The sequence below is a fragment of the Typopeltis vanoorti genome, chromosome 2, assembly GCF_054136105.1.
Source record: "Typopeltis vanoorti isolate ZY-2024b chromosome 2, IOZ_Tvanoo_1.0, whole genome shotgun sequence".
Lineage (NCBI taxonomy): Eukaryota > Metazoa > Arthropoda > Arachnida > Uropygi > Thelyphonidae > Typopeltis > Typopeltis vanoorti.
In genome coordinates, this window is record NC_143550.1 from 109946555 (window position 1) to 109965454 (window position 18900).

The window sequence follows — 18900 nt, forward strand, 5'->3', positions numbered from 1 at the left end:
CGTCCAACAATGCTTCTCTGTGAATGCTACAATGCACCCATACACAGTCTGGTGCTACGACTTTGATCTTCGGAAAAAGTCCAGTACGTGCGCCTGCTATTGCGCGGGCTCCATCGCTACTCACTCCCACACATTTCTTCCATTCAATGCCCTTTTCATTGATGTAATTTGCAATCAAATTAAAAAATTCTTCAGCTGTTGTTCTTGTTGTCAGAGGTTTACAAAAAAAGAAATTCTGTGTAAGTTGTATTGTCACAATCGTATCTCACAAAACACATTAAATTGGCATTGTCCGATATGTCTGTGCTTTCATCGATTTGCAAGGGGGAAAAAGTGCACTCATTTAAGTGACCTACGACAGTTTCTTCGATATTATCTGCCATCTCCATGATTCTACGCTTCACTGTGTTATTTGATAGCGTCAGCATATTTACTTGGCTCCCCTGTTTTTTTATCATATATTCGAGATGTTAACATTTTCATTACTGGAACTATTACTTTCTCGGCAACTGTGGGAGGATAACCAATTAAAGCAATTAATTTTGATGTTTCATAATAAGCCATTACAAGGTTTTCAGACTGAGCTCCCTGAGACAAATTCGAAGATATAGTCTTCTTTGCAGCTATTAGTTCTCTCTTTTTATTTATAAAGAAATCTATTGGCTTATTACTGTACTTAGGATGTTTCAATTCCAAATGTCGCTTCAACTTTGAAGGTCTCATGGACTCGTTTGAAAGTGCCACACAACAAATAACACATAATGGTTTGTCATCAGCACCCTTGATGAAACCGAATTGTATGTAATCCTCAGAATACTGTCGGGTCCAGTACATCTTCTGTTTTGCAAGAGTAGTAGACAACACATTGTGCGGCCGTTTGTTAGTGCTGTTCTCAGAACCCTTGCCTGGCTGCACGTCACTCGATTGTTCATTGGTGCTAATCGAAGAGTTTGTAACCGGCACATTGTTTGTTTGTTTGTTGTTTTTATTACCTGTTTATCCATCGTTAAATGGGTAATGGCAAGCGAGATGAAGAAAGAATGGAAAGAATGAAATAAATTATTTAGAAACAATTATAATAATTACGGTTCTTCAGCCGAACCCACCGGGAAAGTTACACGTAATCAGTAAATACAAAAAAATACGCTCTCTCTCTCGCTCTCTCTCTCTCTCTCTCTCGATGCTTAACTCAAACTGAACAAGCAGAGTGAGTACTTGGAGGCGAGTAAAACAAACATCGGACCGCCAAACGATTCGGCTGGTGACGTGGTTGACGCTGCGTAGCCTCGCCATTATTTGAGCTACTTTACCGCGAACAAAGAGACTGTGAAATGGCGACGCGGACGGAGCGCGTTTTTCGTCTCTATTAATTAAATTATTTATTCATTAGTCCCGATTAAACGCTATTTACTTGTATTTGAGAGTTTCGTGAAAAAAAAAAAGAAAACCCAAAAACGAAACACCTAGCTTTTAGAGAGTTTTTTTTAGGCGACCCAGCATTTAGCTTTCGTAACCTGGTGCCGAGTTATGCCCCACCATCTGGGAAACGCTGGACTAGAGGGAAGTGAAAGCATTAAACAGGGAAAGATAATTTATAGTTACTAAGGAGTAACTTCTTTGAACAGCACATTGCAGTGCAAGAATATTAGATCTGGTAATGACACCCGTAAATCCGATTGTAAATTAGATATGCCTACAAATGGTGAAAGCAGTCACAATCATGTACAAGTTTTAACTTGAGTAGTGGTAGCAAAGCATATGGGAGTTGGGTTTAAAAGGGGTATATACAGTTTCTTATAGCATGCACAGTTGCAAACTGCGAAGGTAGCTTGCAGCTGTGCATGGTATAAGAAACTGCATGGTCAAAGAAACTCTAATGGTAAAGGGAAGTGTGGTCAAGAAGTGTCTAAAGCAAGTAATAACTGACTCCATTCCCAGAGTTAGGAGAATAAATCACAGGGGAGTTAAACAGAGGAAGAACACTTTAAAGCAAGAGCTACATATAAATAAAATGCTATGGAACCAATATCTGGAGAAATGTGATGAGCAGGTGCATGAGTAGTAAGAACGGAACAGGAGGGTAACAATCATGGTAAGAAAAACGAAATCAGACTCTGAAAAAAGTTAGCTAAACACATCGGATAGAAGAAAAACTGCCAAATACACAGGAAATGGTCAACTCTTAAGTAATCACTTTGGTAAGGTATACATTGTAGGCTGATCCATTAAAAAAAAAAAAAACAGTTACTTAGGGTCAATCACAAGACCCCTTCGACCCCATTTGGTGCAAACAAACAAATATCATGCGACTAATGTTCATATCTTAACGGAATGGTTCAAAGACTGAGAAACGAGTATTGTGTGGAACAGTTAGACGACAGCTTCAAGGTTCAAATCTTATCTTTCGAACTAAGCGTGAGAACAGTTTTCCACAATTCTAGATATTATTTATTTACTGTATAGTCACAGATTTCAACAGATTTCAAGGCAGCTGTTTTCAACCAAAGGCAATCGAATGATCTACGGAGGCTCCCTCTTCAATAGTTAAGTCCTGGTAATGTTATTTTTCTTTCGATGAAGACAGGAAGTGTTTAAGAAGGGATTAACAGTCTTTTCCTTCCTTAAGTATGCTTCCTCTGAATCCTAAAACATTTTTAAAGATTTTTTTTTTTTTTTTTGAGTAACGAATCCTGGCTGTTGCAAAAGAAAATATTCTAGAAAGCAATGTCCAAATGGGGAATATTTTGATACAACAAAGAATGAAGTCATGTATGTTATTGAAAGACCTCGGAAAGCAAATGCAATAAAATATGAAGAAAAAAAAATCATTCCCTCTTTTCTCTTAGGAAAAATTGTTCGTGCTACTTCTTACTGTGCACATGCATTAGTTCTGAAAATAGGTTGAATCGGTAGAAGTAGTGCTGATGAACACCTGTAAGTCTGTTGCGCGAATTTCGAAGTTTCCCGGACAAATGCTATGAAACTTTCTACCTGAACGAGAGAAAGTATATCCTCCAGATTATAGCTGAAAAACTAATAATACAGATTATCCAGATTTATTTTTCACTCGATGCTCAAAATTGACATGTATTAAACTCTTCTGCAGTGGAGAATTCTCCATGCTTGCTATGCTTGCTACGCAATCTCATTAATTGAGAAAAAGTACTATTTATTTGTTAATAAATGCATGCATTTATAAGCATTCCATTTAGGCTTTTATTTTTGTAGACAGAAGAACGTCTTAAGCATGCGCGGCAATAACTGAGCTTTGCGTTGTGTATCGAAGGCCGATGCTTGCTCGTCTAGTCAAAGCTACCTTGGCTTGCCCGGTTGTAGGAGCTTCCAGGTTCTCGCAGCAGCACTGTGATTTCATGCGCGCGCAGCCATTTCATTTCACGTCGTCTTAATCTGTTGTTTAAACCACAGGCCATACGCAGTCAACGTAGCTTTAGCCAGTGAGCTTCAGCAACCTTTACAAGTGTGCGTGTTGCTTGGGAAAATTAAGTTACAACCAACTTTTTTTTATGACGATGTTATTGACCAGTTCATAAAGAAGAACCGTAGGGTAGAATTTGTATTCAAGTAGCTAAATTGAAAAATATAGAATATCATTTGTAAAATAAATGTTGTATTTGTGTGATTAAATGTGCATAAATTTCTAAATATATAGTTTTAAATATTTAGGAGGTGTTTAGAGGCAGCGCAAAGAAATGGTTCTGCAAAAGGACGGAAATGGCAACGACAACGGCACCAGACTATGGCTTTAGGCAACTGGAACATCTTCTCTCTGACAGGGAAGGAGTTGGAACTAGTCGAGGAAGCCAAGCACTACCGGCTAGACTTAGTCGGACTTCCTTCGACCAAGAGGAGAGGCTCTGGAACTGTCGATCTGGATAAGGGGGTGGAAGCTTTACTACGATGTGAGCCCGACAATGTCTGCTCAGGCGGGTGTGGGGATACTCACAAGCCCCCAGCCTGTCAGACTGTGTTGCTGAGTGGATCCCATTGGGGGGGAGGGTATGTGTGTTAAGGCTTCAGATAAAAAACCATGATTTGGCTGTGGTGCAAGCCTATGCACCTAATCTAGAGTCAGAATACTCTGCCTTCCTAGAGGAATTGGATGCTGCTTTTGATAGGGTGGCAGACATGGAATCAGTCCTGCTAATGGGTGACTTTAATGCACATGTTGGAACAGATGACCAGACATGGAGGGGGGGGGTGATTGGGAGGAACGGCTCCCCTGACCTTAACGCGAATGGGTTGAAATTATTGGACTTCTGCTGTACTAACAGCTTGTCCATAATGAATACTTTCTTCCAGCACCGAGAAGTTCATAAGTATGGGTACAGGGATGCACTAGAACAAAGGTCTCTGATTGACTTCTTTATAGTCTGAGCAGACCTATTTTCCTTAGTGTTGGACGTTCGTGTGAGAAGAGGGGCAGAACTGTCAACTGACCACCACCTTGTTGTATGCACTCTATGGCTTCAGAAACAAGATGCTACCATCAACGCTGGTAGGCCTAAGCAGCTATGCCGCGTGAAATGCGAGGCATTGGAAAATGAGGCTGTGAGGAAGAATTTTGCAGATGACATTTCCTCCAGGTTCGAAGAGATTCCCAAGCATACTGCAGATGTTGATGAGGAGTGGAAGCTGTTCAGAACAACTGTCACTGCCTCTGCACTCTCATGCTGTGGCAGAAAGCGGCTCGGCATGGCAACAGGCAGTGAGAAAATGACACCTTGGTGGAACCAAGAAGTCCAAAAAACTGTCCTGGCAAAAAAGGAGTCCTACCTAACATGGCTTAGGGTCAGGTCACCTGAGATGCGTTTGCAGTATGCTGAGGCACGAAAACCTGCTGCTGAGGCAGTAAAGACGCCGCCTTCGAGGGATGAAATCGTGCACAGCAAGGGCAATTAAGGCCTCTGATGGTGCACTTTTACCAACCGAGAAGGATATCCTCCACAGATGGAGGGAATACTTTGAGCCTTCTTAACCCGGGTGGCCCAGCAGTGGTGGACATCCAAGAGGTGCAGATTGGGGCAATGACTAGTCTCACAGCAAAAGAGGTCCATTTAGCAATAAAATCGCTAAAATCGCGCAAGGCTGCTGGCGATGATGAAATTCGGTCCGAAATGCTAAAAGTCTTAAATCGAGACGGTGTTCTCTGGCTGACTCGAGTGTGTCAGCCTGCTTGGATATCTGGGCGAGCACCAAAGCAATGGCAGACAGGCATAATAATACCAGTCTTCAAGAAGGGAGACAAGAAGGATTGCAGTAACTATCATGACATCCCTCTGCTCAGCCTGCCTGGGAAAGTGTATGCTAGGTGCTTGGAAAGACGGTGCAGGAGCATAGTTGAGTCAAAGTTCCAGTTGTGCTTCTACCAGGCTTTCGCCCTGGTAGAAGCACAACTGATCAAATCTTTACTTTAAGGCAAGCCTTTGAGAAATCTTGGGAATATACCAAGAATGTCTACACATGTTTTGTGGACTTAGAGAAGGCATATGACAGGGTTCCTCGGGATAAGCTTTGGCAAGTAGTACAGGAGTGTGGAATGGATGGCCAACTATTAGCTGCCATCAAGTGCTGTATGAATGCCCAGAGTTTTGTGTCAGGGTAAACAGCACAAAGTCTGAACCTTTTACAGTCTCTATTGGCCTCCCCCAAGGGTGTGTTTTCTGTCACCCCCTCCTTTTCGTAATATTTATGGACTGGATTGATAGGCACAGCCGAGGCAGCGAGTGTGTCAGAATTGGAAGATGTAGCATTGGACGTCTGCTTTTTGCAGACGTCCTAGTTCTGCTTAGCTCTTCCACAGATGACCTCCAGCGGGCCCTGGATAGGTTTGTGCAGACGCCGGAATGAAGATCAGTGTGGCCAAAACTGAAACATTTGTGGCCTCAAGACAGCCATCCCGGTGCACTCTACATGTAAGTGGAGTCCCAATGAGGCAGGTGGAGAAGTTTAAATACCTTGGGTCCATATTCACGAATGATGGAAAATGGGACTTAGAGCTGGATACTCGAATTGGCTTAGCAAGCTCAATATTGCGGGAGCTTGGTCGTTCGGTAGTATTGAAGCGGGAGTTAAGCCAGAAGGCAAAGCTCGCTGTCTTCAATACAGTCTATGTCCCCATCCTCACCTATGGTCATGAGAGTTGGGTAATGACCGAAAGAATGCGGACACGAATCCAGGTGGCTGAAATGAGGTTCCTTCGAGGGGTTGCGATGCTGACAAGACTCGATAGTGTCAGAAGCTCTGCAATTCTGGAAACCCTCAATACTCAACCGCTGCTTCTCCGTGTTGAGAGATCACAGTTACGTTGGTACGGGCACCTGGTCAGAATGGCACAAGAGAGGCTCCCTCAGCAGGCCCTCTTTGCCAAGCCAGAGGGCGGGAGGCCACGTGGAAGGCCAAGGACTCGCTGGATAGATTATATCGAAAACCTTGGGTGGACACGTTTGGGAATCCCACCAGAACACATGAGCTTGGTGGCAGGGGATCGTGACCATTGGAAGTTCCTCTTGCAGTTGTTGCCCCTACAACCCAATTAGGAAAGGTAGGCCTTGAAGATGTATGTATGTTTGTATGTATAGTTTTAAATGGTCAGTACAGGTAACCCTCGTATTACGCGGTACTTACACAAACCCGGTTTTGACAAAAACGCAGTCTAGAAATTGTAGTAACCCTTTATCTTTTCATATATTTTTCACCGCGCGACTTAAAAATCAAATTTTATCTTTGTTAAATTTGTGTCTGCCTGTATATCCCGCATGTAATTATAAGTAGCGAATTTATATTAGGGGAAACATCTTTTAGCACGCATATACGTCAATTGTATACAGTTTAAAGTGTTTATTGTTGAAAAGTTGTCTTCGTTTTCTGCCAGGAAAGTGCATTAAAAATCATAAGTGTGTTATCTCAAGCTGAGCACTTTATTTTCTGGTGAGTTACATACATAATTAATATGTAATGCTTTTTTATGTAAAAAAATTATTTTTATAGTAATGGCCACAAATTGCATTGAAAGGGAAAAAATTAATATTGAAAAGAAAATTCATCTCGAAGAAAATTTTTCTCGAAGAAAAAAAATTAAAATCATGGATCGGTTTTACAATGGAGAAAAACCAGTTGTAAGGACTTTGAATTTAAATGAATCAACAGTTCAAACAATCAGACACAATGAACATAAAATCCGAAAAAGTGGTTATTGCTGGGTCAACGGTAAGTGCAAAGCTCGTTGCTCGTGTACGCAATATTCTAAGAGAAAAATGAAGAAATCTCTAATGATTTGGAAAGAAGATGTACTTAAAAGAAAATTCCTCCGGATGGAAATCTTAAAAAACTCTCAAAGTTTATAAACATTTATAATGCAGACCAGGTGTTCAATGCTGATGAATCCGGGTTATATTGGGGGAAAAATGCCAAAACGCACCTATATTTCGAAAAATGAAAGATCAGCTCCTGGATTCAAAGTTTCCAAAGACAGAATTACTCTACTGTTTTGTAGTAATCACCTGATTACATGACAAAAACTAATGTTTATTAACCGATCCTCAAATCCTCGTGCTATGAAAGATTAAAATATGCACCTATTTTTATTTTGCCTAAAACATTTATGCATTATGTGCAATGAAACTTAATTACAATTTGTAATTTTTTAAATTTTATACTATGTATTTGTGTCATAGTTTATATATTTTCTTAACTTACATTAATTACCTGAATTAAGTAAAAATATTTTTTGTTGGATATGTCATTATTGTTTATATAATTTTTTTTTTTTTTTTGAAAAAACCGATTTCGGAACATAACCCTACTTTTTGTATGTGATCTGAGTCTCGCATAACGCGATTTATATAACGCGGCATTTCTATGGAACCTAACATCCGCGTTATACGAGGGTTACCTGTAATTCATTATTCCGATAATCAGATTTCAATCGCACTTCTCACTCCCTGAATGTTAACAAGAGCAAGCGTGAATTTCTAGACCAGCATTCGCCCCTGCTCTTCTGCACTTTTAAAATGTTCTTTTGAATTCCCAGTTTGTCACCATTCACGGGTATATCTGCAGAGACAGATGTCATTTCGGAAAAAAATATTTTTATAAGCAGATGTTTGCTTGTCCAGGCATCCCCGTGACACTCATAAATAAATTCAATATTTTTAAGAACAGAAATAAAATCAAAACTAATTATGTCATTTAATAGTGTAGAAACTAAAATAAGGTCCAACATTTTTAAGAACAGAAATGAAACAAAACCAATCATGCGATTTAATAGCATAGAAACTGAAAATCAGAATGAGGGTTACCTGTAATTCATTTTCATTCCTCAGAAACGAGATAGTATTCAAGTGAAATGCATACCATAAAAATAGAACGTCAAAATAAATAAATAAATAAATAAAACACCTCTACATTCTTTAACTCTACAATACCCACAACGTTCAATTGATAAACTGATGGCTTATTAATTCATTGATTTCACAAGTAAAATAAAACAGGTCGCTTTCTTTTATCTTTTCGCTGTAATACTATCTCGTGTAACTCAGTTTTAAACAGCTAATTTTCCTTGATATATATATATATATAATATCAGGGAAATACATGTGATGAAATTGTGAGGACAGCACAGCGGTTAATGGGAATAATGCGGAGGGCACTGACTTGTAGAAGTAAGGATGTGATGGTTGCTTTGTATAAGGCCTTGATCAGGCCACATATGGATTACTGTGCGCAGATTTGGTCACTTAGTTTTTCAAAAAGATGAAGATGTATTGGTCAGAGACGATTGACTAAGGTGGTTTCTGATCTCTGAAATGTTGAGTATGAAGACAGATTGACAAAATGCAATTTGCAGAAATTGGTGGATAAAAGGAAGAGAGGGGATATGATCGAGACATATAAGCTGTTAAGAGCTTATTGCGAGATTAATGTCGAGGAGGTTTTGCATAGAATGGCTGAAGATAGGAAGAGAACACGAGGGTATCCTTGGAAGCTGTATAAGAAGGGAGTGAGGAGCAGGTTTTTCTTGCATGAAGAGTGGTGAGTAATTGGAATGCATTGCCCAAGAGTGCGGTGAGCGCAGAGACGGTGAACATATTTAAGGCGCGGTATGATAACTGTGTGTGTGTGTGTGTGTGTGTGTGTGTGAACAGTGGATCTCCCGCGATGAGTCTTTGACTCCATGGAGGTTTTTTAAAATAATAATAATAATATACGTAATATATCGATAAATACCACATTAATAAGTAGGATGAAGAGAAGAGTGCTCACGCACAAGAATGAGTCCAAAGACTCATTAAGGGAGGGCACCTACTCCACAGCTCTCCGTCTTCACCACTCAAATCAACCAACTACAGAGAAGCGCATCATCTACATCAACGCCATCTACTGCTCACCACCACCACTAGCATTTGCACAGACAATCACAGCCATCCATGTCGGGATTCGAACCCGCAGCCTTTTGGCTGGAGAGCGGATACGTTAATCACTCGGCCAACCAGGCCGGCCCTCACAGCCTCGGCATAACTCACAAATACTGCACCGCGCGCTAACCAATTATTCCGCCAATGGGGATTGATGTTTGTTATTTTATATATTTTCTTGAATTCAAGAGAGGCAAGAGAGCGTTTGCCTATGAACGGTATATACTTTAACAGTTAACAGCATATCATTTGCAACAATTTATTTAATTGCATATTGACTGTTATTTAATATGCCGTGTATACAATTAGTTAAAAATACAGTACAATTACGGGAACGGGATTGTGCACGTTTTCCATGAATTTACAGTTGCTTATCCAACTTATATATCAAATTAACAATCAGAACTAGGTGAGGAATCGTATTAAAATAGTAAAATTATTGGTATAATTGCAAACAGTGAGCAAAAAACAATCGTGTTAAAATAAGTAGGCGTTCTATTTCCTGAAAATACTTCTAGATGGCAGCACTACATCAGACTGAAATCTCATTCTCTTACATAGTATTTTTTTAATTTCTGCGTCACGCCAGATAATAATACTTTGCAAGAGAAATGAAGACTATTTGAATTATGCTTTCGTAAATAAATCACTGAAGTCCTGAAAATGTTAAACAAATTATTATTCGGGAGAAGACGAAAAAAATAGCATCAAATTTCCTTTGCGTTCTATTATTGAGGCATGCAACAATAAGAAGGTTCTCAATCGTTGAATGTCAACGGCTAGCAACTTGGTTGCGCGTTATATATATCAATATATTTTTTATAAACAAATATTAATCTTACAAGTAATGGGGCTGTGCAGATTATTCCGATACAAATCAGAATATTCATCTGCGCTCACTTTAGAGTAAATATTCAGGGAAAATACTCACTAATGTCAGTAATTTCACGCAATACTTTAGTGAGTATTCCGATACAATAGTGATTTCGACATTTAGTATTCAGAAGGGCTCACTTTAATGAGTACGGAAGTGGCAAACCCGTAGTATCATATGCTGAAAAATGCCTTACTTTATGTAATCTTTTCTTCTTGTTCCCCCTCCTCCCAATGCTATTAGAGTATACGAGGACTAGGGAGGCAATCTTTTCTTATTTTACTATATTATTGTATACTGCCTTTTCTCCCAGGTATTCTGGGAGAAATATATTGCCTTATCTAGTATTCTGAATCCTATGAGGCATGGTCAGCATGAGAGGACTGACCATCTATCTCCTTAAAGAAATGGAGCTAAGATAAGAATCGAAGGCTGTAGCAGCCAAGGCCAAAACGGGAAAGTTACCTCGAATGTGATATCTACTCCTCAGACTAATGATCGAATTGACTCAAACCTGGATGGGAGTAGATAACAAATAATGCATCTGTGAAGAATACCATGATAAGGAAACTGAATATTTGTACTTATGATGTTAGAACTTTGAAAAGAAAAAAAGAAGAAGATTTGTATAAGACTGGAAAAAAAATAAATTGGGATACACTTGGAATTTCTGAAAGTATAATTGAAGTAAAAATTACTGAAATGAGTGAGTATATTTTACGTACCACTAGAGGAGATTATGGTCCATAAAAGATGGAAAAATAACATCCTTGAATAACATCCTTGCAGAAATTGGTGGATAGAAGGAACAGAGGGGATATGATCGATACATATAAGCTGACATACGACCAACCTCCCAGAGAATTACATCTCAGACTGAGAATCAATAAGCAGTTTGATTTGAGCGCAAAACGAATATATGCACCTACCTCCATTCGTTCAGATAAAAAAAATTGACAATAACTATGAGGATCTTCAACACTCTCGGAGATAATACATGGAAAATTATGATGGGGTACTAACTGCGAAAGGAGAGAAAACAACTTTATTTACAGAGAACCAAGGACTGTACATAGGTAATACTTTCTTGAAAATTTGGAATAGACAAAACTGGACCTGAATCACCAAATGAAGACGTTTTTAATAAAAATGATTATATTATGGTGTGGAAAACATGGAAATATTAGATGTAACTATTGTCAACCAGTTTAACTATGATACTGATCACAGGCTAGTGAGAGCAAGAATAAGAATAAAAATCAAGAAAGAAAGACTGAAACGTGATTAAAAAATAAATAAAAAAAAACAGTAGAAGGTTCAGGTAAAATAAATCAAAGCAAAATTTGAGGAAATAATGAAGGAAAGTTGAATGCAGTACAGATACATCAGTCTTATCTAAAAGAATGAAGGAAATAGCTTCAACAATAACAGAAGTTGCTAAAAATTTCGGAAAATCATTACCAACGCAAACCGAACATCTAGAGAAAAACGTATTTTACAGACACTTCATCTAATAAAGGAAAACAAAGAATTAAGGAAATAGAGACATGGGAGTAGCACAGACAATATAAAATTTGTAGAAATGTAAAAGGTCCGCTCAGTTAGGTGAGTGGCTGTGCCATTCGCAACCATATGCCTGAGAAAGGAGTGTCCTGGGCTCCATTCCCGTTGCCGACGTGAGGAGCTTAAGGATATTTCTCAGACATAGCCAAGTTAGCTGGTCTTGGGCGTGGACAGCAGAGTTTTTCTCCCGAGTTTATCTGGGGTTTTTCCTCCCTCAAGCAGGCAAAACGGCCCGGTGAACACTCGCATCTACAGACAGAGGACACACCCGGAGGCATAGGGCTAACCACCTTATCCTCGGGACGGGTACAGCTTAGAAGGGTTAAGAATAGCTCCGTAACAGGAGCTATTCTTAGGCCTAATACGTGAAGGGAAGGGAAGAAGAAATGTGAAAGTTAGAAAAGAAATAAAAAATGACATCAGAAACCTGAAAAATAAGCAAAGACTAGCACAATACAATAGAAAACAATGATGGAAATATGCAGTGATTTGTATAGAAACTTATGCACAGGCAGAGAAAGAGATACAAATTCTCTAAATTTAGATGAGAGAGAGAGAGAGAGATACAGAATCACCAATCGTAATAGACGAATTACAGAAGTCCTCAAGTCAGCAAAAAATAATAAAATCCTGGAGAAGATAGTATTAGCAGAACACCAAAGTAGAAGGTTTACAGTTTCATAAGGTCATTCTAGATATATGTTCAATATTATTATTATTATTATTATTATTATTATTATTATTATTATTATTATTATGTGAGACCTCCAGGGAGTCAAGGACTCATCGAAGGAGGCTATAACTCACCCAAACCAGTAATCACACCTTCCCTTAAATTCATTCACACTAGGTGCACTCACCACCCCTAAGGATAAATTTATCCACTTACTCACTGCTCTCTGGGAGGAAAACCTAGCTCTTACTCGTTTCTTGACTGCAAATAAATTTAACTTCCATGGATGCCCATGTGTTCTCTTCCCACCTTCCATATAACAAAATATTTCATTAGTTGATATCCTATAATACCCATTCAAAAGTTTACAGACCCCTATCATATCATCCCTCTTTCCCCTGTTAACCAGAGTCTGCAGTTCACATACTCGCAGTCTGTTCTCAGATTTTAATATTTTAATTAAAATATTAAAATATATTTTAATTATAGAAAAAATTCCATAGCAGTATCTAATTGTTTGTATATTTTCCCTTTCCATGTAAAATAACCTGCCTGTACTGTGAATTTAAATAGCTGAAATATATCTGGGGGGAAATTATGAATTTAGCAAGTTAAGCTTCAATCAGTGGTACATTAGTGAATAATAATGAGGTGATATCAAAACTCGCCATTAGGTCTGAACTATTTAAGGTGTGGTTTTCTAAAATACTTTTTAGATGGGTAGAATTTTTAACAAAAGAGGGAGAATTGTTTGTGTAAGTGGCTAGTAATTTGGCTAAATGTTTAGCTAGTTTGTATGTAGGACTGTTTATAGTATCTACAATAGGACGCAAAGGTGTACCTTGTTTGTGTATTTTAGGAGCACCGTATATTCTGGGTGTTTTAACGTGCAAGGTTTGAGTTTTTTGACAATTTCTTTTGGCCAGGAAGTAACTTTGTTCAGTAACTTGTACACCTTATTCTTTTGTGAGTTGGTGGGATCTCGATCTATTATTAGATATGATTTGAATTGTGTTTGTCTTGCATTTGTAACAAGCTTTGTGTTGTGTGCTCTGAAGATACTGAATATAATACCAGCGAAATATTAGCTTTAAGTTAATAAATAGTTATTTTCTTATCCATCTGTGTTCACATCCTTATCCATCTGTGTTCATATCAATACCGTTAAATCTATTACAACATGTCTGACGAACGCATAAGCCTATCATTCCAAGAAATGATATACTTGGTTTCATCCTTCATCCAAGTGTAAGCAAACAAAGTTCGCATGTGAAGTCACTTCATGACTGAGCAATTTGTATATAGGCTAATGACTTAGCATCATTGCCCTAACAACTAGACATTATAGGAAGGGCCACTACCCAAACCGGTTTCGACCTTTATTGATTGGATTTAAAATCGATCAGATTTGGGAGTTACAAAATGTTAGGAATTAAGTAATAGAAAAATAGTGATTCGAAAGTAAAGAATATCAAGCATTTTGAAGGTTGGGGAAGCCATGAGTGTGATATTTTTATGCCAGGATAAGGTAGATGTGAAGTCAGCTGAAGAAGAGGAAACTGATCTCTGAAAATAGGAACATTATCAGAAGTAAAAGAGAGCAAATAGGATCTTTCTTCTGTATAATAAGAAAGGATTATCTTTCATTAGCAAAGAAATTCAATAGATTATTTCCATTCCACTTGAAAATAGCAAGGAGACCAGCTTGAGTCATTTGAATACCTCGAATGAATAGGAGGAACGGAGATACCATATTAAAGAAAGTGATTGATCTACAGAGTACAGAACTATGGAGTAGTTGATCATTGATAAAATTTTTGATAAAAATAAATAATTTTTGAAAAGTTATAGCGCCTCCGTAGCTCAATTGGAAGAACATCGGAACATTTCACCATTCGATTGGAAAAGATCTACGTTCGATTCTCGTCGTGACGAGGGTCGTTTTTCTCTCCCGGAAACCCGAGTTTTAATTACGGAACAAGATGAAAGCAGGCAATTCAGCTATGAATACACATGTAATTTATAGACAAAAAGTACTGTTGTTGGTGGTGAGCGATAGATACCGTTGTGTTGTGACCTGGAGAATTAAATAGTAAGAGAGAGATGACGATATATATATATATATATATAGCCGGAGTAGAGTATAGTGCCCTCCCGCGATGAGTCCTTAGACTCCTTGGAAATGTTACGTTGTAATGATAATAATTATAATTAATTTAATGAGAGAGGAAGCCCTCACTATGAGACGCGATGAAGTGCCATAAAGGAAGTGAGCAATCCAATTACGAAGGTCAGGAGGAAGATCATATGATGGTACGTGGTAAAAAGAGCTCAGTACCAGATAAGATCACACGTCTTAGAAATATCAACAGCAACCAAATGGGTTTCTCCAAATCGTTCCATTGCCCGTGTCCAAAGGTGGATAAGGTTAGCGAGGAGGTCTACGAACAAAGAGAATAGTGTTATCCATATTGGCAATTGGCAATTGCTGATCAACCCCTTAACATACGAAGACGTCCGTTACACGTCTTTTGTTTATTTCACATATAAATACAACCGAATATAGACGCTAGACAATCTTGTGCCTATTTCCTTTCAACCGAGAAAATTTGCCAACGGCGTGTATCGGCTATTTCGTTTGCGTTTGCACAAATTCATCCGTTATTTTTCAAATAATGATGAATTTGATCCAGCAAATCACCCTCGCCCAAAACATTGGCAGAAAAACGACCGCTTTCTGATTTTTAATTGTACGTTAAGGGGTTCACTGATAGGTCGCAGAGGCAGTGTAAAGCTGATTGTCGATGATCTTCTTCATTACTCCTGTTAGTCGTTTTGATTTTATTTCTGTTCCAAAAATATTGCGAATGGGTTTATTTATGAACTGTTCTCCGCATTTTTATTGTTGTTGTTAAAGTCTCTCTTATCCGAAATTGCATCTTTCTTTAGGAAATATTCTTGTGAATTGAAGCCTTTTGGCTCTTCATTATAATTACTTCTTATGAATATTTACCCATTGGGTATGCAAAATAGATTTTTTAAAAGCATGGATAATTTCCAATTCACATCGTTGTCCTTCTTGAGTATCGTAAAAATCTGAGAATACATCTTAATGCATTTAATGTTTTATGAGAGGCGCGGCTTTTGAAGCTTGAAACCGAAATTTTTTATGCCATTTTTCGAGCGTCAAGAAATTACTCCTTTAGGACAATTTCCCTATTTTTAAGATAGCTTTCATACTTAGCAGAGAGTAAATAAATATATCCTAATGTAATTAGGCATAAACAGTTGTTTCAACATTAAGAATCATGAGCCATGATGCAATATAATATGTGCTATTACTCCAAAAAGCTTATTTTTAGGGGAAAAAAAATTTTTTTTGTTTCATAACAAACACGCTTTTGTTAAAATATAGTTTTAAATAAGGCAGCGTAAGTTTATAAAATGTTATAAATATCTATATAGCATAGTACCACGTTTTTGTAGGTACAACTGCAAACTGCAGCCAAAAAGACAAATGCGATACCTGAGTTTTCTTTTTTCTTTTTCTTCTTTTTTTTTCAAGTATTTACAGTTTTTTTTGTTAAAGTATAATTTCAGTTTTTCATTGATAATATTTATTTTAAATTTTTATCTGCATTATCAGTGAAAAACTTTCATAGACTTTTTTTTTAAGTAACTACAATTTCGTGTATGTAAGATCGATAGATAGATCCTATTTACTCTACCGCAGCGCCACCACTGGTGAGCTACAATGTGCTACAGCAGAGTTTCTCAAACTTTTTCTACTACGGAACACTTCACAAATCCTGAAAATTTCACGGAACACCTTGGTTATTTTGTAATGTATTAATTAATAATTATTTGATAATTTAGCTGATTTTTAATATTAATAATCTATAATTAATTAATAATTATTAATTAATTAAGCATCATTTAAACCATCATTAAATTAATTTGTGTTGATTTTCATTGACACATCCCATTCTGATCACGAAATATATTTATAATATTATTATAAATACTTACGAGTGAATGCAGACTTTTTCTCCTGTGTGCTGGTAGTTTTCCCCCCTCCTTTTGTACATTCTGTAGATCACTGGTAGTGAATGACTCACTATCTGTTGCATCACAAACACCTTCAATAAGAAATTTCTTAATACCAAAATTAAACAAAGTGCCTTGTGTCTTATTCATATTAGAATTTAAATCTGTATTCCTAATTACTTTTAAATAAATCACGGCACTCCAGTTTCAGAACATGCACTTACACACTACAGCACGAACTTGCGAAGAAAGTATTCCGTATTAATAGATTTGAGAACCGGATACAGACTACCTTGATCTTCAATTTTAGTGGAAAAATTTTCTTTATACTTCCTTGCTGATTGGTCACTGATATTTGCAACGCAGATGTTATTTCTTTCAGTTTTAAGAACAGAGGATACGCTGCTCATTGTTGTAATCGGCTCGCAAGCAATTTTTATGATCGGTCATAAACGGCGGTATTCTCTTTCCCGATTGTTGAAATATTTCGATGTGTGAAAATTAACGATAATTCATGAATATTTCCATGTTTATAAATATGCTGCTTGGTCACTGACATTTGCTACACAGATGTCATTTCCTTCAGTTTTGAGAACAGAGGATATGCCACCCATTGTTATAATCCGCTTGCAGGCAATTTTTATGACCCGTATTCATAATTTCATAATTCATAATTATTCCCTTTCCTAAATATTGAAAGGCTTCGATGTGTGAAAATTAACGATACACAGATGTTATTAGGCGTTCTGGGTCTGAGCTTTTCGACATATTCACGAATATTATTCTCCTCAGAATATTTCAACTATAAAATATTTATTCATGAAAAATGCTTAGAAAACTAAAATGACAAATTCCAGAACTTCTCGCGGAACACAGTTTGAGAAACCCTGTTTTTTTAAGTCTGCAGATACTCGACCAGCAGGAGTGCGACATTCCATATCACCTATCTTTCATGCATTCTTTAAGTGTCAAAGAAACCGAAGATTAAAGAATGCTCTTCAATTCTCCTTTGAGAATAAATGGTTATTAAAAATGTATTTAATATTTATTATAGCTGCCTTCTAATTATTGTTCCTATTTAAACGATTAATTATGATCGAATTTCAAACATTATACTGAAATTTAAGCCACAAACATTATGACTGCATGTAATTAAAATAGCAAAATAGGAAGGGGGTTAAAACAAGCAGCAGGTCCTTTTCAACAGTTATTATTATTATTATTATTATTATTATTATTATTATTATTATTATTATTATTATTATTATTATTATTATTTGTTTATATGCGCAGTACTTCGCTGCATTCTTTGCGATGAATTCGAAACGGTCGGTTGAGGGCGCTGTTAAGACCGTCAGAAATGAATATTTTTCGGTCGACTGTGTAAATCATCAGGTTAATTGGACTGTTTCAAGAGCAAAAAAAAAAAAGTTGCCAAATTAAGGGTCTTAAACCCTTAATTGCTGTGGTATACAGAGTTAACTTGATTTCTAATTTTAAGTTCTGTTCTAGTCACCGACTAGAGGAATTTTTGCTAAACCTTTCTTCGACCGGTTCCCGAGTTAATCGATCTCTGGCACGGGCAAGCGGGTTTTTTAGACAGTAAAAACATAGTGTTAGGATTGGGAACCAAGAGATGGCAGCACTTCTCAGCCGCCTCTCTTCACCGGAGGCAATGTATAATAAGTAATTGTCTTTGCGCCAGCTATTCTCTGATTGGCTACTCGCTTACTCCCTATAGGGGAATAAAAGGCATTAGCTGATTTTATTTATTTATTTACCTTATTTGTTATTATTAAACGAAAATGTTTGTTTCGCGAAAATCATCAAGAAACTGTGTTTCTTGAAGCTATGTTTGACAAATTGACGGAAATGAGGCTGCTGCAGATGGACTTTAATGAATCAGAAAAATGATTGAAACTGTTTTTACATTAAACACTACAGTTCATCAAAAGAAAATTTAAAACAATTTCCATCTGAAGATAACTCTATGTAATATTGTATATTACATGGGTCCACCAACAAGAATTACGTACTGAATCTACACTATAGCTAAGCAGGATATTGAATACAGTTTAGAAGAGATTGCTTTATCACATTCTGTTATTATCACAACAAATAAAATGAGAATATCATTTAAGTAGCCGATTCTGAATTGCCAATTTCCTGTGTACTCAGTACTCAGTTCAGGTTATACGTTGTTTTTTTTTTTTTTTTTTTTGTGACATCCCTTTTCTAACAAGTAGAAAAAGCAGTCAACAAGTAAGTTGTTTACATTGGTTGAACGGCATAACACGTAGAAACAGAGG

At 37.3% G+C, this 18900-nt stretch overlaps 1 protein-coding gene across 1 annotated transcript; it reads right to left on the bottom strand.

Annotated features, from left to right (window-relative positions):
* Nucleotides 1-408: 408 nt before the first annotated feature.
* Nucleotides 409-834, bottom strand: LOC150109330 (protein ZBED11-like). Its single transcript, XM_090402122.1, has one exon. It carries the CDS (start codon nucleotides 832-834, stop codon nucleotides 409-411), a length of 426 nt encoding a protein of 141 aa, XP_090258248.1.
* Nucleotides 835-18900: the final 18066 nt, after the last annotated feature.

Excerpts from the sequence above, each read along its gene's own strand:
- LOC150109330 (XM_090402122.1), bottom strand. The coding sequence starts at position 834 with ATGTACTGGACCCGACAGTATTCTGAGGATTACATACAATTCGGTTTC.